General features: G+C 54.4%; 1 protein-coding gene across 2 annotated transcripts in view; it reads right to left on the reverse strand.

Annotated features, from left to right (window-relative positions):
• FCGBP (Fc gamma binding protein) overlaps positions 1-16,013 on the reverse strand; it is a 41,748-nt gene that overhangs the window by 167 nt on the left and 25,568 nt on the right. For both annotated transcript variants that reach the window (XM_070771033.1, XM_070771032.1), the window contains 8 exons: positions 14,510-15,083; positions 13,607-14,223; positions 12,462-13,005; positions 10,085-10,656; positions 9,182-9,755; positions 7,985-8,184; positions 3,944-4,327; positions 121-389 (listed from right to left, as the gene is read on the reverse strand). In XM_070771033.1, the coding sequence (XP_070627134.1) occupies positions 121-389; positions 3,944-4,327; positions 7,985-8,184; positions 9,182-9,755; positions 10,085-10,656; positions 12,462-13,005; positions 13,607-14,223; positions 14,510-15,083 (3,734 nt within the window). The remainder of the gene's footprint in view (positions 1-120; positions 390-3,943; positions 4,328-7,984; positions 8,185-9,181; positions 9,756-10,084; positions 10,657-12,461; positions 13,006-13,606; positions 14,224-14,509; positions 15,084-16,013) is intronic.

Consider the following 16,013-nt stretch of genomic DNA (forward strand, 5'->3'; position numbering starts at 1 on the left):
TGTGAGACACAGACACTTAGCACTTTTTGTAGACGGAGCGCCCACCCTGACTTCCCCCTTCCCGTGAGGACGCAGGTGCCCCTGGTCCAAGAAGCCTGGCCTCCGAGCTGTATCCCTTACCATGGGGAGAAGTCCTGTGCTTTCCAATTCTCCAACGTTGTCTCTTGGGAGTTAGGCCAATCGTTGCTCCAGTCCGCGTCAAAGTTTCCACAGGCCCCACACAGCTTCCCAGCATGGTCATCGCTGACCACCACAGCCAGCTGCCCATCGGCGCCAAGCTTCACCTGAACCCCCTCCTTCTGCTGGACTAGCACAGAGCCGTCAGGGTTCTGACTCACGGACACAGATGTTAACACCTCAGCTGGGAGGTCCACTTGGAGACCATTCACCTGGTGGTTTTGGCGGGGGGAAAGGTGCGTGAAACACAGAGGTGAGGCTGGAACTACAGGGAAGCTGGTTGTTACAACAAAGGAGACCCCAAGGAAGACAACGAGTCCAAGGAGCAAACACAGAGAGGCAGATGCTGAAAGAGATAAGGCCCGGATGGATGCACCAAATGGAGAGATGGACACCTAAGATAATCAGAGATGTGGATGAATGGATAGAAGCACGGAGAGTGGATGGATGAAGACATGGATCAACGCATAAGTAGGTGTGCACACAACATTCCAAAGGCACCTGGGGCTGGGGGGAGGCACTTGCACCAGAGAGATAAACAACGAGTCAAACCCCAACATCATCCTGTCTAATTCTAGTTTCCAAAATAAAAAGAACCCTTGAGCATGTCCTGTTAAGTTACTGGTTCCCTAACAAGGCAACTTCATCCCTTATTTTTGCCATGCTGATGTCTGAAAACAAGTCATGACCTCGCCAGTGTAATAACCATGTGAGAAAATGACCGTTTGTCCATCACAGGCTGTGGACTCAGTAACCGTGGTAACCTGGTGAGTTTTTTTCTTCTAAATAAGTGTTGTCTGTTTTCTCTGATGAGTTAACCCTTGTAAAGTTAGACTCCCTGGAGAGCCTTCTTTCAAAGAAAAGTTTCTTTTTTTCAAAATGCTTTTGTATGTGACGCTTCCTCTGCCAGATGACTGGAAAGTCAGGTAGATAAGAAAGATAAGTAGACAGATCTGAAGAGGTGGATGGATGGACGGATGGTGAATCAATGGAAGGAAGGAATGGAGGGGGAAGGAAGGGAGGCAAAAAGGAAGGACAGGTGGAAGGAGGAGAGGAGGAGGATGGATGGATGCTGTGAAGGACAGCTGGAGAGGCGGGCGGGAAATCTCAGCAGGCTGCAAGCTTAGATGGTATAAGAAGTGGGACTGAGTTATCTGTGTTCCCAGCACATGGCCTGGTGCAGAGGGACCAGGCGGGTCACAAAACCAGCTGCTTCCTGGGGCCAGACCCTGATCTGGGTACTGGTGACAAAGTGACGACCGAGGGGAACAGGATCCCTGCCCACCTGAGGATTGTATGCCAGTGAGGGAGCACGTCAACAAACACGAAGAAATAATGGATGACTTCAGAGAGTGACTAGCACTGCAAGGGGATAAAACAGAATGACCGCACAGAGGCTGGGCTGAAGAGGGAGAGCTTCCATAGGGCGTTGGGAAAGGTCTCTCTGTAGAAGCGGTGAGACTGGAACTGAGATCTGAAGGATGAGAAGGAGCAGAGGCTTAGGAAATCTGGAAGGAGAGTACTGCGGCAGGGGGAAACGCAGCAGCCCGGCGGTGGGAACAAGCGTGGTCCACTGTGAACAGCATAAAGGCCAGCTCGGCCTATTAGCAGCACAGCCCATGAGCTCAGGAAGGAGCTGGAGGCGATGAGGCTGGCGAGGCCAGCGGGAGTCTGATCGCATAAAGTCTTGCAGGCCATGGAAGGGAGGTGGCTTGAGTTTGGAATGTTGCTCTGAGAAGTCGCTGCAGAGTTTAAAGCAGCAGAATGGCCCGATCCGATTCACATTTCTAGAGCATCTGTCTGCTGTGTAGAGAATTGTTTCTGGACAGATGAGCAAAGGAAGGTTGTGAGTAGGGGTGTGCAGTAATCTCACTCCTGGGCATATATCCAGAGAAAAAACGTAGGTCAAAAAGACACATGTACCCCAGTGTTCATTCACTGAAGCACTACTTACAAGAGCCAAGACATGGAACCAATCTAAATTCCATCAACAGACGAATGGATAAAGAAGATGTGGTACATATACACAAGGGAATATTACTCAGCCATAAAAAGGAATGAAATTGGGTCATTTGTAGAGACACAGATGGACCCAGAGTCTGTCACACAGACAGAAGTAAGTCAGAAAAAGAAATATATTCATGCATGGATTTGCAATCTAGAAAAAGGGTACAAATGAACCTATTTGCAGGGCAGGAATAGAGACGCAGACACAGGGAATGGACGTGAAGACGTGGAGGAGGGCGGTGGGATGAACTGGAGGTCGGGATTGACCGTATACGCACTGCCACGTGTAAAACCGACCGCTATCGGGAGCGTGCTGGATAGTGTGGGGAGCTCAGCTAGGTGCTCTGGGACGACCTAGATGGGTGGGAGGGAGGTGAGGGGACACACGTATATATATGCCTGATTCCCTTCATTGTGCAATAGAAACTAACACAACATTATAAAGCAACTACACCCCAATACAAAAATTAAAAACATATTCAACATAACAAAAGAGTAGGGGCCTGTTCACCTGAATTATGGGTCCAGCAGAGAGTCAGTCAGAGAAAGAGTGACTGATCTAGACTATGCTAAAGAGAGAACACAAGCTTCCCTGCTGAAAGCAGGGCTGAGTCTCGGACCATCTCCCTGCACGGGGGAGGAATGCAGAGCATCCCCTGGGGGAGGGGTGTGTGGAGCACGGGCTACACCCCTACTGGACCTAGAAGACACCGGTGCATGGCGCTGCAATCCAAGAACAGGCCATGGAAACAGGACACGGGAGCTTTAGAGCAGCCTGACGACTGTGTTTGGTCATGAGGCTCTATGACACAGGCCATGGCGGAGCAGACTATGAGTCCTCATCAGCCCTCAGTTCTGCCAGAGAGACTCTCTCTAGACATTTGGAATCAGGGTGGTGAGAACTGTGGAGTTTGGCAAATGCAAGACAGTGATAAGTCAGTGGAAGTCAAGGGACAGAAGGGAGGACCCATCTGGGCTGGAATGGACTCAGGAGACAAACAGTGACAGGCCTGAGGGGACCCTGAGAGCAAGCTGAAACACAGCTGAGGGCAGAGGAAAGTGGCCTGGAATTGACGGAGTTCAAAGAACGGTCCCACTGAGCGAGCACTGCGCCTGGAGTCTATCTCGGTCCCCTGTGTCCACACCGTCACCACCAGCACTCCATTGCCATCAAAGTGGTTCAGGGCATGGGTGGTGCTTCTGGATTCAAGGCTTGGATCTCTGAGGTACTCTCTGAGTGACCTGAGTAAATGACTTCACCTTTTTGGGCCCTGGTTTCCCCTCTGAGTAAACGGAGATAATGATAATCCCTGTTTCATGAGTATGTTGGAGGGAGTCACAGAGAATGAAGCTGACTGGTGATCAGCAAGTCTTAAACACAGAGGTACAAATCCAGGGCACCTAGATCCAGCCACTCCTGAGGCTGTGTCCCTGGATTTTCTAGTTACATGGGCTGATAAATTCAGTTTTGCTCAAGGCACTCTGAAATTGGTTTTCTCTCACTTGAAACCATAGAGTCTTGCTTAACACTAACATCTAAACGGGTAAGTTACTTGACTGTGCTTTTGCTCCTCAAGAACTCAGCCAGAAGAGAGGGACTAAGTTTGAAGTATTGACACAAATACAAACCCAGAGAAACAAATTGCAGAGATCTGTGAAGAAAACAGATGTTAGGACAGACAGGGCACAAGGAACGTAGGCACACTGCAACAGGAAGAACAAAGCCCAGGGGAGACACAGTCCCTGTGTCCTGGCTTACCCATACACCCTTGTTTTGGGTCACAGTCACCAGCCCGTCCTGGAAGAAGATATGAACCCGGGCCACAGCTTCCACTTTGCCTTTGCAGGGCTGGACATCGGCAACCACACGGTACCAAGGCACAGTCTCCTGTGATCCCGGGCAGCGGAAAGAGATCTCGTAGACACCAGGGGAGCTGACGGCGCTGTGGGCCCCATCGAAGGTGGTGAGGTTGGCACCCACAGAGAGGGAACAGAGGCCATGGGGCACCCAGCAGTCCCGGGTCCCAGCCTTGACCTCGCATACACGGCCCAGCGGGCAGCTGGCTGCCTGGCATGTCAGGCCGGTGCTTGAGGAACAGGAACAGCGCTGGCTGCAGTCCGAGGTGAGCAGGGAGGAGTTCACCTGTGCACAGAAAGGGGCAGGTGACAAGGTGCGGTGGACTGCAAACACGGCCACCACCTTCCACCCTCTGCATCCATCCGGGGTCACTCTGCAGTAACTTCCTCTAAGAAATGGAGTTTAGGACTTGCCTGGTGGTGCAGTGGATAAGTCTGCCAACCAATGCAGGGGACCTAGGTTTGACCCCTGGTCCAGGAAGATCCCACATGCTGAGGGGCAACGAAGCCCGTGGGTCGCATCTACTGAGCCTGTACTCTAGAACGAGAAGCTGCCGCAGCAGAAGCTCAGGTACTACGATGAAGAGTAACCCCTGCTCACTGCAACCACAGAAAGCTCACGTGCAGCAATGAAGACTCAACCCCAGCACAGCCAAAAATAAATAAATTTTTTAAAAAAGAAAGAGTGTTTTTTAAAAAAGAAACAAATGGAGTTTATTTCCCCTTTCCCATTAATCTGAGCTGGACTTAAGACTATGCCTTGGTTATTGCAATGCAGCAGAAGCAACGCTGTGCCAGGTTCAAGCCTGGACCTCAAGAGACCCGACAGCTTTACTACTCTTTCTTGGAACCCTGTCCAGCCACCACAGGCTAGCCCACCCAAGGAGGAGAGATCTCATGGAAGAGGGACGGCCAACCCTCAGCTGACCCACTGGGGGACTACAGAAGTATGAGTGAGCCCAGGGATGGCAGAAGAACTGCCCTGCTGAGCCCAGGCCAAACAGCAGAGCTGCAGAATTGTGAACAGTTTTTTGTTTTTTTTTTGTTTGGCATCTTCTTTCCAAGAAGTCCTGCACTTCTAGACCCTCCAGGCTACCATTCTGCGATTAATAAAACTAGGATGAGGGACTTCCCCGGTGGTTCAGTGATTAAGACTCTGCCCTGCAATGCACGGGACACGAGTTCAATCCCTGGTCGGGGGACCAAGATCCCACACACTGTGGGGCAACTGAGTCTGCATGCTGCAACTACAGAACCTGTGTGCCACAACTAGAGAGAAGCCTGCATGCTGCACTAAAGACCGCATGCAGCAAAAAAACAAAAACCTGGGATGAATGGGGAAGGAATGCGGTAATCTATCTTTCCTTTATTTGACAAACATGCTTCTGAAGAAGCAGGACAGCCTCATGGTTCAGAGGTGAGTCCAGGCTGCTGGGGTATGAACCCCAGACTCCTCCCTTGCTAATGGGTAGCCTTGAGCTGACTTCTCTTTGTCATCTGTAAAATGGGGAACATAATAGTCCGTGTCTTGCAGAATTGCTGTGACTATCGAATGACTTAACATCTATAACCAACTTAGTGCATAGTGAGAGCTCCAAAAACATCAATCATGGGCTTCCCTAGGGGTTCAGTGGTAAAGAATCCGTCTGCCAATACAGGAAACACAAACCTGTGTCAAACCCCATTCCAGGTCCAGAAAGATCCCATATGCCTTGGAGCAACTAAGCCTATGTGCCACAACTGTTGAGCCTGTGCCCTAAAGCCCAGGAGCCACAACTACTGAGCCCACACGTTACAGCTACTGAAGCCCGTGTGCTCTAGAGCCTGTGCTCTGCAAGAAGAGAAGCCACCAAATGAGAAACCCGTGCCCCACAACTAGAGAGCAGCCCCCACTTGCCGCAACTACAGAAAAGCCCGAGCAGCAACAGAGACCCAGCACTGCCAAAAATGAAATAATTTTTTAAAAAAATCCATCACAAAAATAAATTAGCTCTTAACTTTCAATTCCCATTGTTAAATGGCCATAGTTGTGCTACCTACTGCTGCTGCTGCTGCTGAGTCACTTCAGTCGTGTCCGACTCTATGTGACCCCAGAGACGGCAGCCCACCAGGCTCCTCTGTCCCTGGGATTCTCCAGGCAAGAGTACTGGAGTGGGTTGCCGATTCCCTCTCCAGAGTGCTACCTACTACACTGCTGTAAATTAGTGTTATTTTTCCTGGGTGTGATGAACGTGGAGGGTGAGGCCCAGTGCTCAGCGAGTGCCTTTCAATCACCCCTGGCTCCTCAGACACCCAGGGTGCAAGGATGATGGTTAACCCCATTTTACAGATAGAGAAAATGAGGCTCACACAGAGGACTGCAGTAGGTCCAATATCACCCTCTCTACAAAGATATCAGGTCCTAACGCCTAGAGCTACTCAATGTCACCTTATATGGAGAAAGCGTGTTTGCAGATGTGATTAAGGATTTTGAGATGGAGAGATTAATCCTGGCAGGCTTTAAACACAGTCAAGTGTATTCTTAGAAGCAGGAGGCAGAGGGAGATTTTAGGGCACACAGCAAAGACGGGGGGACATGTGACATGGAAACAGAAATTGGAGTGATGTGACCATAAGCCAAGAGCTTCCCAGGTGGCCCAGTGGTAAAGAATCCACCTGCCAATGCAGAAGATTTGGGTTTGGTCCCTAGGTCAGGAAGATCCCCTGGAGGAGGAAGTGGCAACCCACTCCAGTATTTTTGCTTGCAGAATCCCATGGACACCGGAGCCTGGCGGGCCACAGTCCATGGGGTCGCAAAGAGTTGGACCCAACTCACCAACTAAAATAGTGAGGGTTAGTCGTTCTGTCCTGTCTGACTCTTTGCGACCCTATGGACAGGAGCCTGCCAGGCTCCTCTGTCCATGGGATTTCCCAGGCAAGACTACTGGAGTGGGTTGCCATTTCCTTCTCCAGAGGATCTTCCCAACCCAGGGACCGAACCTGTGTCTCCTGCATTGCAGGAGGATTCTGTACCATCTGAGCCACCGGGGTAACCAAAAACAACCAAAGACAAGGCCATAAGCCAAGGAATGCCTGCAGCCACCAAAAGCCAGGAGAGACAAGGAACAGATTTCCCCCTAGAGCTGTCATCTTGGCCCACCTATTCTGGTTTCTGACTTCTGGCCTCTATAACTAAACAAGAGAATAAATTTCTCTTGTTTTAAGGCATCAAGCTATGGTCATTTGTCACAGCAGCCATAGGAAACTAATACCGGGACTTCACCAGCATTGAGTCACAGGAGGGAAATGTGGCAGCCTCCCTGTCCCCATCCTCGAGGGGATCAGCACAGAAATTCTGAGTCTCCACAGACTTAGAGGATGAACTTATGGTTCCCGAGGGGGAGGATGGGAGGAAGAGATAGTTAGGGCGTTCAGGATGGACATGTACACACTGCTATGTTTAAAATGGATAACCAGCAAGGACTGATTGTATGGAACTCTGCTCAATGTGATGTGGCAGCCTGGATGGGAGGGGAGTTTGGGGGAGAATGGATACATGTATATGTATGAATGAGTCCCTTTGCTGTCCACCTGAAACCATCACAACATTGTCAATTGGCTATACCCCAATACAAAATAAAAAGTTTTAAAAAAAAATAAAATACAGAAAATCTGAGTCTCCCTCAAGCTCCTCCATCCTCCTTGTCCACCTCAAGCTCCATGCTGCTGTTTAGTCCCTTCAGTCGTGTCTGACTCTTTGCGACCCCATGGACTGCAGCCCATCAGGCTCCTCTGTCCATGGGATTCTCCAGGCAAGAACACTGGAGTGGGTTTCCATTTCCTTTTCCAGGGGATCCTCCTGACTCAAGGATCAAACCCACATTTCCTGCATTGGCAGGCGGGTTCTTTACCTCTGACCCTCAAGCTCCTCCACCCTCCCTGCCCACTTCAAATTCCTCCTTACCGGCAAGTATCGGCCATCGTGGGTGCAGCCGCAGTCTTGGACAGGAATGCAGACGCCCTGGGACAGCAGGAAGCGGTCGTCACACTCACAGCCCTCAAAGCAGCGGGTGGTGCAGCCCGTGAGGCCAGAGAGAGCCGCGCAGGAGCCCTGGCAGGAGCGTGTGCAGACGGAGTAGTGGCTGTTGGTGGGGCACTGGAGCGCTGCAGAGAAAGGAGCAGGGTGGGGTCACGGCTGCTCGCTGAGAAATGAACAGGACCCGCTGCACACCTGGATCTGAGCTGCCGGTGCTGGGGACACACAGCTCCAGCCCCTGCCCTGTGGGGCTCATGTCAGTGGGACAGACTGTGATGGTCCAGTGTGATCGGGGGAAATACAGGCAGAAGGTCAGGGCCAGGATGGGAGCTGTGAGGACCCAGGGGAAGCACGCATAGTGAGGGCCTGGGCTCTGGCTAAGCAATGGGTGGATGGTGTGGCTGCCTTGAGATGACGATCAAGGTTGAAAAATAAGAAGATTATGTTTGGGGTGAAATGCTGATGTCACATGGGAACACAGGAGGTGTGTGAGGGCCCCCTAAGGTCACCTAGTGGAAAATGCTCAGGAGGTCACTAGACCCATGAGGCTGGCAGTCAGGAGAGAGGTCAGAGAGGGAGACAGACAGTGTCCATTGCCTGCGTGTAGGTCCTGCCCTGAGAAGAATGAAGGAGACACAGCTCGGGCCTGGGGTCATGAGTGGCCACTGCTGTGTCCAGGAGAGTCTAAGGAAACACAGCCCTGTCCTGGGGGTTTGAAGGAAACAGATAAGCCCTGACTGGAGGTTAGCTAAGAGGTCTTGGGCTAGGAGTCTGAGGAGCCTGCAGTCTTGTCCTGAAGGATCTAAGGGGTGATGGTCCCATCTCGGCGGGGGTAGGGCGGGGGCCTGGGTGAGACTCAAGTTTTACTGTGTGACCTCCTGACCTGTCCGACCCACCCTCCCAAATCACCACAGATGTCCAGGAAGGGCCCTGAGAACTGTAAGAGAAGGTTTCAGGAGAGCGGGCCCCTGAAAGGAGTCTGAGAAGGGCCAGTCAGCCGGGCAGGAGTGAAGCCAGGAGCAGAGTGTGCTAAGGGAGGAACTGGGGCCCTGCCCCTGAGATGCAGACAGAACAGGGGGCCCCGAGCCCGAGCCGGAGTCCTCCCAGGGGTCCCCAGACACTCACGGCAGAAGCTGTCTGTCCTCCAAGGCTTCACAGCCATGCCGGCCGCCTGGCAGGCCGCTGTGTAGGCTGCCAGGCTGCGGCAGAGGTAGGTGACGTTGCCCTTCTGGGCACAGAGGTCATACACGCACTGGCGGAAGTACTCAGAGGGGCTCAGCGCCGCGTGGCAGGCTGAGAAGGGGCCGTTGGCATCCCGGAGCTGCCCACAGGCCTCGAGGCTCTCGTATGGTGCCGTCTGCTCTGCTGAGCACACAGGGCAGCCTTGGGGTCCACAGCCCTCGCTGCAGCCCTGGGAGGAGCCAGGTGCCCGCCATGCAGCTCCAAAGGCATCCACGCTGGGGGCCGTGGTGCCGCTGGGCAGATCAAGGTCATCATTCCAGTTGCCATTGAAGTTGCCACAGAGCCCGCAGAGCCGGTTGCGGAAGGGGGAAGGGATGGATATGAGGATGTGGGCGTCGCCATCAAAGAGAAGCCGCAGGTCCTTGGTCGTCTGCAGAACGATGTTCCGGCCCTCCGCCGTCACCCGCACGTGACCCACAGCCACGGGCAGGGCTACGGCCTCACCATCCACAGTGACCTGGATGGAAGGGCCAGGTGGGTCAGGGACTCAGAGAAGCACAGGTCAGCCTGTCCCCTCGGACTCCCAGGCTACAGACTCTCTCTCAGTTCCATTGGGGTGAGGCCATGTCCCCCAGAGACTTCCCAGGGCAGAGTATGCTCCCTTCAGAGACCCCAGGCTGACAATGTCTCCTCAGTCTCCAAGGCTGGGGCCATGTCTCCTTCAGGCCCCCAGGACAGATCTATGTCTCCTTAGTCCCCTTGCACTGGGTTCATATCGCTCTCAAAATCCCTAGGTTAGGCCCTCTCCTCCTCAGACCCCCCCAGGGCAAGGCCGGGTCCACTTACCTGCGGCCCTCGAGCCAGGGTCACCACCTGGCCGGCCACAGTAACCACCACACGTTGGGGATCTCCAGCTGCATTCTTCTCAAGCACAATTGTAAAGTCCTCGTCCCCAGGCTGTGGGTGGCAGACCTGGGCCAAGATATAGGAGCAGGAGCCATGCAGGTCATAGACGCGTCCATCCAGGGTAATGTAGTGGACGCCCCCATTGGCCAGGCAGCGGCCACAGCCGGTGGGGCGACAGGCCTGGACGCCGTCCTGCACTCGGCACTCCTCGTAGGGCCTGCAGGTCTCGCCCTCCTGGCAGCTGACTTGGCCGCCGGGTCCACACTGGCAGTGCCGCCCACACTCAGGGCCCGGGTAGAAGGTATCGCCCAGCGGGTAGTAGCGGCCCTCGTGGAGGCAGCCGCACTGGCCCACAGGCACGCAGGTGTCTCCGCTGAGCACAAAGCCAGCGTCGCAGACGCAGCCCTCACGGCAGGTGGACTCGCAGCCCTCAGGCGCTGAGAGGCTGGGGCAGCTCACAGGGCAGGAGTCACCACAGAGCTGGTAGTGGCTGTGGGCAGGGCACTGGAAGGCTGCGGGGACAAGAGGGGAAGGAGGCAGGGCGTGAGGGAGGAGGACGCCGGGGAGGTACAGAGCGGGAGAAGCTGCTGGGGTGACTCTGTGTGTTTTGCCTGGGATATCTCATGAGCGAATCTGTCCAGGGATCTGAGTGGGGTGTCTGACCCAGCACGGCCAATGGGGGATTCAGTGTGGGGATCTGGGAAGCAGGTCTCTCTAGCCAGGCTGTGTACCAACCTGCTCAAGTATTTCTAAAGATCAAGTCGGTCTGACTGGGTGACTCCAACCTCATATATCTGACCAAGATATGCAGGATTAGAACCGACCGTGAGTATCTCAGGGTGTGAATCTTGCTGGGGTGTGGGGCCAGATGCATCTTGGGGTATGAATCCATCTGAGTATGCCTGCCTGTGGATGTCTGATCTGGAAGCCTCTCACAGTCTCTCTGACAGGGTCTGTCAGTGTGTGACTCTGACCACACGTGTATCATTGGGTGAAGCCGACAGGATAAACGTGACCAGGAGATCTGCCTGAGGGGAACTGCCCAGGATTCTCGGACCATGAACCTGTATGTATCTTCCTGGGGCTATGTCAGGGTCCTGATTCCACCCTGATTCCACCAGATAGGTATATCTGCCTACATGTGTCTCTGTGTAAATGTGACCAAGTGTCTCTAACCAGAGGAGGCCCTGTCTGAGGTTATGAGACGAAATCTATCTGACCCTGTGCATTACCCTGTTTAAAAAACAAAACAAAACAAAACAGTCTAGAGGCATCTGGAGCTTCCCTGGTGGCTCAGTGTGAAGAATCTGCCTGCCAATGCAGGAGACCTGTGTTCCACCCCTGGGTTGGGAAGATCCCTTGGAGAAGGACATGCCAAACCACTCCAGTATTGCCTGGAGAATTCCATGGACAGAGGAGCCTGAAGAGCTATAATCCATGGGGTTGCAAAGAGTCAGACACAACTGAGCAACTAAACACCACCACCACCAACAGAGGCATCTGACGAGGTGTAGCTCTCTAGGTCTCTCTGACCAGAGGTAACTGAGAGAATCTACTGGGGTGATCAGTCACCCCAGTCTATCTGAGTGCATAAATCCTGACAGTGTACTGGACTGGATATGGACATCTCTTTGCTGACAAACGTCCATCTAGTCAAAGCTATGGTTTTTCCAGTAGTCATGTACGGATGTGAGAGTTGGACCGTAAAGAAGGCTGAGCACCAAAGAATTGATGCTTTCGAACTGTGGTGCAGGAGAAGACTCTTGAGAGTCCCTTGGACAGCAAAGAGATCAAGCCAGTCAACCCTAAAAGAAATCAACCCTGAATATCCATTTGAAGGACTGATGCTGAAGCGGAAGCTCCAAAACTTTGGCCACCTGAGGTGAAGAGCCAACTCACTGGAAAAGACCCTGATGCTGGGAAAGACTGAAGGCAGGAGGAGAAGGGGACGACAGAAGACAAGACGGTTGGATGGTATCAGCGACTCAACAGACATGAATTTGAGCAAATTCTGAGAGATAGTGAAGGACAGGGAACCCTGGTGCTTTGTAGTCCATGGGGTCACAAAGAATAAGACACAATTTAGGGACTGAACAACAACTGGACCCAGGGTTTCTAGCCACGTGTATGAGTCTCTCCCATTGCAGTATGTCACTGGGTATATTCCAGTGTGTGAATGCCAAGGTATTTCTTTCACAGGCTAAGGGAAGGCGGGATGGTGCCTAAGCCCTACGGAGAAGGCTCTTGTCTCAGAGCCCAGCAAAGAGGGTAGGAGGAGAGACCCCACTATGTGTACCGTGCATGGATCACTACTCACGACAGAAGTCCGGCCGCCTCCACTCGCCGAGCTGGGCCCCAGCGGCCTGGCAGGCTGCCACATAGGCGGCCACGGCCGGGCAGAGGCCTCCTGGATGGCCCTGAGCCTGGCAGGCGTCCAGCAAGCAGGCCTGGAAGTACTGCTCGGGCGGAATGAAGCTGTGGCAGGGAGCCAGCGGGCCTTCGGGGGACGAGATCACGCCGCAGGCGTCGGGGCCGCCGAAGGGCTCCTGTTGCTCGGGTGTGCAGGGTTTGGGGCACGGCCCGGGCACGCACTCTCCGCAGCCCGCGGCGCCGCCCACTTGCCAGCGGTCGGGGTTCCCTTCCACCGCGTTCAGGTCGTCGTTGGGGTTCTTGTTGTAGTTCCCGCACAGGCCACAGAGGGCGCCCGCGTACGCCGCCGGCACGCGCAGGCGCACGTTGCTGTTTCCGTCGAAAGCAAGCGAGATCCCGGAGGCGGTGGTCACCACCACGTCGGCACCGCTCAAGTAGGCGTGCACACGGGAGTCCAGCTGGAAGGGCAGGGCGACCAGCTTGCCGTCCACCTGAAGGGGCGGGGTGGGAGTGGGGGTTACTGAACGTCGGAGGCACAGGTTAGAATCTTGACTTCACTATCTACTGGGGGCTGGGACGGAGACACCTTGTGCGCGTCACCTTCCCCTCCTTGTAATAGTTAATAGTTGTAGCAGTAATAACGAGGGCTTCCCCGGTGGCTCAGTGGTAAAGAATCCACCTGCATGCAGGAGAACCGGGTTCGATTCCTGAGTGGGGAAGATACCCTAAAGAAGGAAATGGCAACCCACTCCAGTATTCTTGCCTGGAGAATCCCATGGACAGAGGAGCCTGGTGAGCTACCGTCCATGGAGTCGCAAAGAGATGGACATGACTGAACTAATTTTTTTTTTTATTATTGACAGGATATCATTGGCTCCTCACACTACCCTCTAAGGCAGATACTTTTCTTAGACCCATTTCACAGAGGAGTAAACTAAGGCTTAGACATGGGGAAGCCGCTGTTCCAAACCCCCTACTGTGAACCCCTCCATCTGCCCCCTTAGCCTGTGAAAGGCAGTCAGGGAATTGGCAGACCCCTAATTATCCCAGGCAACCCCAGGGCTGGCACATGCTGGTCCACAGACTGCTCACCTGCAGCTGCCGGGGCCAGCCGGCACTGAGGGTGAAGCTGTGGCCGTAGATGTGCAGGGTCACAGTGCGGGTGTAACTGACGGCCTGGCTGCCCCGGTGCTCATTGGCTACCGTGACGGTGAAGTTCTCAGCCCCCTCAGGTAGGTCATGGCAGGGCGCACTCAGCAGGTACTCGCAAGCGCCTTGGAAGTCAAATCGGTGCCCATCCAGGGTGATGTAATGGGGGTCACCCCAGGCCTGACACTCAGCTGTGCTGACAGGTTGGCAGCCTTGCTGGCCTGAGGGCAGCAGGGCACACTCTTCACCTAGCCCGCAGCTGGCAGGCTTGCAGACCAGCGAGCCACCTCCGGGCCCACATTGGCACCTCTGGGAGCAGGTGGCATCAGCCCAGAACTCACTGCCGGCCTCGTGGTAGATGCCATTGGCCCAGCAGCCGCAGCCGCCTTCCAGGGGGACGCAGCGGTCGGCACTCAACACGAAGCCTGAGTTGCACTGGCAGCCCTCCACGCAGGGGCCCTCACATACGGCAGGGCTGGTGGGGGGCGTGGGAGATGGGCAGCTGGCTGGGCAGGGTGGGCCACAGAGCTCGTAGTGGCTGTTCTCTGGGCAGGGGAGCTCTGTGGGTGGATGAAGAGAAAGAAAGAGAGAACGGTTTCAGGAGGTGGGGTCTGAGGATAGGGTGGGACGAGCCAGAGAGAGACCAAGATGAACAGAATTAGAGACGATGGAAGACCCAGGGATGGGAAGAGAGAAGAGGAGAAACAGACAACCAAAGGCAGACGCAGAGACGAGGGCCAAGAGAGCGAGAGACAAAAACAAACACGGCAAGACAAAGAGAAACAAACAAACAGACCCAAAAGGACTGGAATGAAATCAAACCAGCTCCGTCCCCCCAGTGCTCACCACAGCCGGCCTCCGTCCTCCAGTCCTTAATGACGATCCCAGCGGCCTGGCAGGCGGCAGCGTAGGCAGCCAGAGCCTGGCAAAGTATGTCCTTGGCCCCACCGCCCAGGCAGACATCCAGAACGCAGCCCTTGAAGAAGCTATCGGGGGCCACATGGTCATGGCAGGCGGCGAAGGGGCCTCCGGAGCCAGGGGCCAGGGGTCCGCAGAAGCCGGGGCCCCCGTACTCCTCCAGTCGGTCCTCAGCGCAGGTCGGGCAGGACCCCTGACATTCATCCCAGCACAGTGGGTCCCAGCCTGGAACCCGCCAGCTGCCGCCCCAGATAGGTATGGAGGGAGCCAGGGTGCCATTGGGGAAGGCTTGGTCGTTGCTCGGGTTGCGGTCCATGTTCCCGCAGAGCCCACATACGGCGCTGTGGTAGCTGCTGGGCAGCGTCACTTCCACTCGCCAGTCCCAGTCATAAGTGACCTGCAGCCCGAAGTCAGTGGCCAGCACTGCTTTGGATGCACCGTGGGTCACCAAAAGCCGCCCGTCAGCCACAGAGACAGGCAGTGCCCTCAGCACACCGTTCACCTGGGGGGAGAGGAGGGCGGGAGGCAAACCAGGTCACTGGAGATGCGGAGGCCCAGATCTGGCCCCCTGCCTCCCTCGCTCGTCCCGCCGTGGCTGGGAGCTGCCAAGGCCTTCCTCATGATTGCTGCTCATAGAGTCATTTGACAAACACTATGGAGGTTTGCTCTAGTCCAGGCCCTGGAGAATGAAAGCCCACCCCGTGGCTTTCTCTGGGTTTCTCTTTTGATCTCCATCTCCCTCCCTTCTTCCCTCTCTGTCTCTCTTTCTACATCTGGACCTACTGCTCTCTCTGGTCTCTCTCTCTGAGTTTCTCGCACTCTGTCTCTCTTTATTCTTTCTCTGGGTCCTCTTCCCTTCTCCGTGTCTCTCTCACTTGTGCATTATCTCTCTCTGCATCTGTGTGTGTGTGTGTGTTACTGTCTCTCTCTGGGTCCATCTCTCTGGTCTTTCTCTGGGTCTTACTCACCTAGTCCCTCCCTCTCTCCTTATTTCCTGTGCATCTCTGTGTGTCTGGCCATCTCTGCCACTCACTCACCATCGTTTATCGAGTGCCTACTCTGTTCCATAAATCATTCTCTCCCTGTGAGCTGCCACTAATCTGCATCTCCGTTATTCTGGGCAGAAAGGGCAGCCCATCTTGCTCTCTCCGGATCTCCTTGAATTTCTCTCCATGTCTGAGGCTCGGGGCCTCTCATTTGTTTCCTCGCAAACAATCAAGGGTGCTTACCTGGGTCAGACCCTCAGCTGAGCACTCTACGTGCATCACTCACTGTGGGGCAGTGCCTGCTATGATGCCCATTTCACAGATGAGGAAACTGAGGCCCACCAAGTCAAGTCATTTGCCCAATATCACACATCTCATAAAGAGAGGGTGGATTCAAACCCGGATGTCTAAAAAGGCAAATTCTGAAGTCCTACATTAAAGCCCTT

Source organism: Bos indicus, chromosome 18 (genome assembly GCF_029378745.1).
Source record: "Bos indicus isolate NIAB-ARS_2022 breed Sahiwal x Tharparkar chromosome 18, NIAB-ARS_B.indTharparkar_mat_pri_1.0, whole genome shotgun sequence".
Taxonomy (NCBI): Eukaryota; Metazoa; Chordata; class Mammalia; order Artiodactyla; family Bovidae; genus Bos; species Bos indicus.